Source organism: Malus sylvestris, chromosome 15 (assembly GCF_916048215.2).
Source record: "Malus sylvestris chromosome 15, drMalSylv7.2, whole genome shotgun sequence".
In the NCBI taxonomy this organism is placed as follows: domain Eukaryota; kingdom Viridiplantae; phylum Streptophyta; class Magnoliopsida; order Rosales; family Rosaceae; genus Malus; species Malus sylvestris.
This window is the reverse complement of record NC_062274.1, coordinates 9,958,825-9,966,686: the sequence shown is the minus strand read 5'-3', so window position 1 is coordinate 9,966,686 and position 7,862 is coordinate 9,958,825. Positions and strand designations below refer to the sequence as shown.

The 7,862-nt window shown below is 35.5% G+C and overlaps 1 protein-coding gene across 1 annotated transcript; it reads right to left on the bottom strand.

The window, feature by feature from the left end:
• Positions 1-1,436: 1,436 nt before the first annotated feature.
• Positions 1,437-3,359, bottom strand: LOC126602233 (NAC domain-containing protein 2-like). The gene is made up of 3 exons (XM_050269059.1): positions 3,059-3,359; positions 2,605-2,888; positions 1,437-2,198 (listed from the first exon to the last, which is right to left on the bottom strand). Exons 1-3 carry the CDS (start codon positions 3,240-3,242, stop codon positions 1,743-1,745), a joined length of 924 nt encoding a protein of 307 aa, XP_050125016.1. The 5' UTR covers positions 3,243-3,359; the 3' UTR covers positions 1,437-1,742.
• Between the last annotated feature and the right edge of the window lie 4,503 nt (positions 3,360-7,862).

Genomic DNA, 7,862 nt, shown 5'->3' with positions numbered 1-7,862 from the left:
AGTTTTAAGGCAATTTCTTACAAGCTTCCGAACTTCCAAACTTCCAATACAAGTTACAACGTACAACAAACAACGCAAGGATAGTATCAAATTTCCTTTGGCAATTCCGCAAGAGTGGTCTACCATTGCCTGCCGTGGTGAGCGATGATATTAAGAGCATGTCTAATGGTAAGGGTAAGGTTCATGGGCTAAAGACGAAATCCAGCTCTTCGAACCGATACAATTCATGAAATTTAGGCTTCCAATTTTTTTGTGGTTCTAATAGTGAGTGCGGTTAGAGTCACTTAGTACTACGGTCTATTGGTATTTTTTTCACTTGTAAGTGAGAGGTCTTAGATTCGATTCTCTCCAAATGCGAGATTGAACCATATTATTACTAACTCATTGTGAAGCTAAGCTCACTCTCTTCCCCTTAGTTTAGATAATATCGTTTGTTAAAAAAAATAATAAAAGAGGCTGGATGCTAAAAAGTGTTAGGTGGTTGATTTTCATTGACTACTAGTTTTCTCCTAAACTGCCCACTTATGCAGTCTTGGGCAAGAACCGAGGCTCATTTGGCCACACAAGGGGCCCCGGGCTCCAACTAGCTTCGGTTGATGGAGTGTGTTAGAAAGCTTTTCTTCACAACTTTTAGAAAGCTTTTCTTCACAACTTGGGGCTAGATCTTCTTCGAGCCTAGGCTAAAAGTCATGCGTCATGCTCTAAGACTATCTTCAATCTAAGGGTGGGAATCTCAAAATTGAGCCCTTTATTTTCAACTATTCATCTATAATTAGTCAGTTTTTTCCTCCAACGGATAAGGAACGTATAATTCCCATTTTCAGCGGGTAAGGGACGTATAATTCCCATCTCCAACTTTATAATTTGTTAAACTTTTGTACTTTGTTGATTTTTTTTTTCCTAATAATTTTGAAATTATATTTGGTATAATCTATCTTGTTCTCAATAAAATATTTTTGAGATATTTTTGAGTTGGATATCGTATGATGAATGTGATGGTGAACACAAGCAATTCCTTTGACGTTACATAAAACTAATAACATTACATGAATAACAAAAGGATTACACAAAGATACTTAAAAGCATGTTACACAAATTAAAAATTAAAAACGATAATCAATGACACTAATCACTTTTCGAGATCTAAGGACGATAGAATTCGGTGCCCGAATACGAGTACGAGTTTTGTAGAGTAAATGCATTGCACCTTCTTTAGATTGACAATACCTCCTCTTTTTTGGAGTATATTGGAGTAGATGTTTCTCCATAATTTTCTTGGAATGTGTTTCAAAGGAGTTTTGATGTTTGATCTGATTTGGATTAATTAATAACATTACTTTGACCATTGAATTTAGATTTGAGTTGTTAGGATTTTCTTTTACCATTAAAATTTATTAAATTAGATTCAAGCCGTTCTATTTAAAAAAAAATGATCATCGAGAAAAAATTTCTCATTCATATCTTACGTTCTAAAAGAAAAATAAAACAATTTTCTATGGTACATAACTTGGAACAAATTATGAAAATTTTCTACAGGAATCTCATTACATATTAACATTATCTAAACGTCCCCCTTTTTTTTTGCAGACATCCAAAATAAAATTAAATTGATCATGTAACCAAATTCAAAAGAATATTAACTAGTAGTCTAGTACTAAATCAAATAATCATGGTCCTCTTTTTTTTTTTTTTTCTTGTTCTCTCCGTCTTGCCATTTTCCAATTGTACCCTTGTAAGTTGGCTTAAAATTGGGTGTGGAGATAGGAGTACATGTCCTGCAACTGGTAGGGCTGCTGCTGCTCCATTTGCAATTGCCCCCCAAAAGGGTCCATAATATCCGAGAAGCCATCCATGTAATTCAGGAACTGATTGTCGAGGGTATTGAAGGAATTCTCCAATTGATTGCTCCATTTCAGTTCACTTTGGACCTCCTTCTCCCACGTGACCTCCGGTGACAGCACGTGCTCCGAGCAGCTCGAGTAGTCCGTCGTCGTCTGTGGCAACCTCGGTACTGAATCCATCGACGAATCCATCATGTGATGCGTGTTTGATGCTGCATGCGGCGGCGGGGGCATTATAGTCATGTCAGGTTTTTGCTCGTCCGATATTTCTGGGTATTTGGTCATTTTGGTTGTAACATTGTATTTCTCTATGCTGCCCTTCTTGTTGTATATGCGGCATAGTACCCAATCATCAAGCTGCATTACATAAACATCAATTTAGAACGATAAGCACTCTGAGTAATTAAACAAAATTGAGATTAAAATATTTGAAGCCGGATTCATTTATTTTTCGAAAGCGATATTCTAATTTAATCTACCAGAAGTTACAACATGCATTCTTAAGAGGCATTGATGACATGATCAAAATTTGAGAGACCGAAAAAGGTACATGAATTTACTTAATACATTCATCTTATAATGTGTGAAATATAATTAGATATGATATTCCTTCTTTTAGATTGCACATCTGAGCTGACCGTTGAAATAATAAATGCATTTATATCTTAGTCAAATTACAAAATATGGTCCACGGTCAATGACGTGTGTGGGTCCAAGGGTATAATGGTAAAAGAGAAAAAGGGTAATGGAAAGACGGACGTACCCTCAGGTTTTGATTTTTCTTGGCAGCGGCGGCGGACCGGTCGACATTGGCGAGGCGGTACTCGTGCATGATCCAATTGGTTTTGATTCCTTTGGGGGCTTTACCAGCGTAGAACACGAGTGCCTTTTTAATCCCGAGTGCCTTGGGTTTTCCAATGTGCTTGTCAGCCCCGGTCGCCTTCCAGTACCCGGTTCCGGCTGCCCGGTTCGGCCTTGAACCGTTTGGATATTTTCTGTCCCTTGGCGAAAAGAAATACCATTCTTTCTCTCCGTAAAGTGCCATTTCTGCGTACCACACCAAAAGAAAAATAAAAAATTAGACAAAAAATTCAAAAATTCATAGAAAATTGAGTTCGACCCAGACCATAATTTTCAGAAATGAAATTTGGGTTGGGTTGGGGGAGAAAGAGGAAAACCAAATTGATTAATTGAAATTGGGAATAAATTTGACATACCAGGGAGCTGCCACGGATCGAATTTGTAAAGATCAATTTCTCTGATGATTGGAACAGCGAGAGGCTGTGAAGCGCATTTCCTGCACAAGTAATGGTTCACCAGTTCCTCATCCGTCGGGTGAAATCTGAACCCCGGCGGTAACTCCAGCTGCTGCTGCTGCTGCTCGTCTCCTCCTCCGCTCATGATTACTTTTTACTGTTTCGCTTTTACTCCTTCCCTTTTCCTTTCTTCTTCTCTTTCCTCTTGCTCTTGCTAATTTGCTTCTTCTCAGATTTCGAACCAGAACATTGGAGCATAAGAGACCCAAGAGGCGTTATATATATACCCACCAGCACCAACACAGACGGCACAGCACATGTTTCAACTTTTCAATTCTCACACGTGGGCCTAGAGAGTGCCACCCAGTCCTAGAGAGAGAAACAAAGAGGGGAGAGAGAGATAGAGATAGAGCGCTGGGCTGACCGCAGCCAGATGGGTCACGTTACACCAGTCGACGATTTAGCATGAAAGTGACACGTGTGCACGAGCCCACTTTCGATTGTTTTGTCACTGCTTTCGTCACCAACTTTGGACGTTCTTAATCTTTTTCCTTTTATTTTATTTCCCCCAAATATTTGCTCTTTTTATAACTCTGGCTCTTCTGAATCGTTGACGGGCGGTCTCGCTCCGCGAAATAATCCGGTGTTCCGCCATCGTGTTTGTCTTCGTTGTGCGAGCACTGGGCGTTCGCCACGTCATAAGTGAGGAGGGACTATTTTGTCCGGGGATTACAACAAGTGTGTGGGTTGGGTCGAGAGACACGATGTCCAGTGAGGTTGCCTGGGCCCTACACATGTCGCATGCGAATGAACGTCATTGCTCTGCTGGATCGACAAATTAATAATTTAAATTAATGGAAAATTCTCTCCCTCTCTTTGAATTTTGAACTTTCGATTTGCCGCATCCATCCTTAATTGTAGATTAAATAAAATAAAAAACATTAATTAGAAAGTCCAACCAGTCCATGCTAAGTATTTCTGCTTACTTCTGTTTTCTAATTAACCCTTTTTTTTAACTAAAGTACAAATTTTGTTTATAGAAGGTAAATTTTATTACCAGCACAACATATGCATGCAAACCGAGACTTTATAGACATAAAATATAAAACAAAAGATGGATGCCAAAAAAAAAAGAGCTCAAACCGAGAGTTTAGCCCAAAACAAAAAAACACACAAAGAAACCCTAGTTGCCTGGTTCCTTTGCCGTCGACCACGGACCAGACCCTGCATATGCTAGAGATGAAACCCAACCAAACCCCAAAACAAAAACAAAAAAAAGCGGACTCCGTTGTCCTCAATCAAACACCACACAAATCGAATTTGCAGCCACTAAAGAAAGGAAACCAGTGGGAAACTACATCTCATAGGCAATAGTGTTGAAACCGACACATTGATGGCAGTTATAGTAATATGCTATCTAATATCTTCGAAAATTCAAAATTTTTAAACCTAAAACGCACTCTAATCTTTTTTAATATGTTCATATTAAAAAATTTCAAATTTTTGGATCGAAAATTCTAATGATGCAGTTCAGAAGTTCACATGGTAAAAGGGCCAAACGCTGCTACATAATTTTTTTTTCTTTTTGTAATACGATGATATTTATAATGGGGAAATGTATAATGTCAAATAAAAAAATAAGTTTTGGGTGCTCTAAGGCATTCCGTGCTTTGAATGTTTTAATTATTAGATCTTAAATCTTAATTTTTTGTACTTTTAAATAGGAATTTAACTGTGCAAACATACCCGATACTTCGAAGCACCCAAAAAAACAAGTCTCATATTACGTGTGTAACTATTGCGAAGTGAAAATGAGTCAAAAGATAAGACCAAAAAAAAAGAAAAATAAAAGGTTTAATGGGAAACTTGGGGAGCAAGAATTGACTTTTGTCTGGATTCATCAGTGGACAAAAAGGTGAATAAAATAGAAAACAAAAGTGTCCGGGTTCATCGGTTGGAATCGCGTCTGATATCATATCAGAATTTGGATTATATCCTGATCTAAATTATAAGGATGTTAGAGATTCTCATAGTTTAATCATTTATCGTATATTATGTGATCGTAAATTATTTAATTTTTTATTTAAAATTAAATAAAAATAGTACTTAATAAAAACAGATAGTACGATATAAAATAAATAATTAAGATATAAAGATCTTCTTCCATCATATCATAATGTGCGTGACGTGGTGCGTGACATGTTTGGATAAGAATAAACAACAAGTAGACATATGGAAGCATGCAGGAAGCTACTCGGAGCTTGTAGCAGACTCCAGTTGTGACCCAAAACATCAAAAAGTAAATTAATTAAATACTTTTTATGGACAATAAAACCCTCCTGGATCACATCACTATACCATGTTCTTTTCCTTCAATGGGTTGGGTCAAACCAGATTGCATTACTTTTCAAGCTGGCTATGACTTTTGTAGCCTCTTTTACATTGGAGTAATATTATGTTTTTGTATTATATTTTCATACCATTTTAAGTGGTATTTAGTGTGAACAGTCATATTATTTGAATTAATCAGATTTTTTAATTTAGTTTATTATTTAATAAATTAATAGTTAATAAAAACTAGTTAATTAAATGATGATTGTGGTATATGAGGAATCTTTCTCTTTCATTTCCTTGGATTTTGCAAATTTTTCAAATGATGTGGCTGTCCACATCAGATGCCACCTAAAATGATATAAAAATGTGGTATAAAAATATAGTATGAATTGCATTACTCTTTATGTCGTGCTCAAGCAAATTTTCGAATATACCCAATCCAAAGCCTTAATCCCCCCTGTTTCAAAAAATAATAATAATAATAATAATTATAAAAAAAAACCCTTAATCCCCCCCCCCCATCTTCTTCTCATCAACTTTTGCCTTAAACGTAAGTCACGTTTTATAATTTTGATTGGTTATTGTTAATTTTACTGCTTAATTGATGTTGTGTTTGTATCTCATTTCATAAAAAGTCTTACTTTTGAAAATCTCTGTATTATTTTTCAAAGTTTAGTACTCCAATTGCTTTAATATCACTTGTCTTAGCAAATAAAAGGAGAAATAAGAAAAACTATTGGTCCTTATAGTATTTCTTTTTAAACAAACAATATTATCTACACTATGGGGATGAGATGGGCCAAGCCTCACAGTGGGCTATCCATAATAATATGGTTCAAATTCGTCTTTAGGGAAAATCGAACATAAGACATCTCACTTACAAGTGAAAAGGATCACCATTAGCCGGTAGTACTAAGTGGGGATCCATGTAATATTATTGAACTCTTAATCCATAGAGTATACTTGTCATTCACCTAAGGACCAACGTAATATTGTTAGGATAGTGCTATTCACAAACCTATTTATCTTTACCACACGCTTGTTTATTTTTGTCTATTAATATTCTTCAATTCATCCGATCTGTCAGCTGAAAATTGAGAGGAGTATGTGAAAATTAAAAAGAGGTTTCTGGATAGCACTATTTTATTTTTAATACGGAAATGATAAGCAAACGCCATTTTTGCCCTCTCAACACACTCTTATTTAATTCTTACTGTCGTTTTCATTCGACTTTTTTCAATCTAATTGTCAGAAATACAAAGAAGTCATAAAAAACTAACAACGGTATGTGAAAATCATCTGGCTTCTATTATTATATTCTTTCAACTTGATCGAACTGCCATTTACAGTAATAGTTTTATGAGGCGGCCCCGAATGATGAAAATGTTGCATTTTAATACATAAAATGACCGCCGTTTTAACAGTAATCCCCACTCCAATCAGCTCTATATGTTTCTAGTGATTGTGTGTGAAAGTTGCTTCAAAACAATAAAACATCACCATCACCACCACCAAATGCTGTGTCCAAGTGAAATGAACCCATGTTAACTTGTCGTGTTCCATCTAGTGCTTCTCACCTCGTTAATTGCTCGGAAGCTTCTTTATTTTTCATAAATCGGCTGCCAATCTTGACCCTAACGTCCTTTTAAACATAACCATAATGGATAAAGAAGAACATCGTAGATGACGTGTTTCTAACTAATTTACGTGTTTGTAACTAATTTATTTCCTTATCTTTTAGTATATATACTATTTCAAAACAAAAAAAATTATGCCACTTGGTTGTTGGTATTACATTCTAGTAGTATTATTTTTTACTTATAATTGAGAGGTTTTGCCACTTAGTACTATGGTCCAATGATATTCCTCTTCACTTGTAAGTGAGAAATCTTAGGTTCGATTCTTGCTAAAGACGAATTTGAATCACATTATAACAAGCTCATTGTGAGGCTGAACAACCTCCTCCCTCTTAGTGTATATAATATCGTTTACTTAGAGAGAAAAAAAATGAGAGGTTGTAGATTGAAATTTTATGATTGACGGGTTCGAATTTATTCTCTTACTCTTTAATTATAATATATATTGTCAAAGAAAAATTAATCATATGTAGGGGAGGGTAATTTTGGGCAAGCCGTAGTTGAATCGCATCTAGTTGAGATATAGGTCATAGTCATACTTCACAGTAGTTGTTGCGCATGGTCAAACGGCCTGTGCTCTCGGTCCATCCCAATTTCGAGGTGCATATTAATCATATATGCAATGATAATGTTTACTACAAATACTCGTCCAATTAAAATTGAAAATGTCAATGGAATCTCAAATTTTTAACATTTTAAATCATTTATATTTTAATTTATTATGTATAAATTATTTTTATAGAAAATTAGACAAATTCAAAATTATTAAGATATTCAATTGAAGTGCAGAAAAT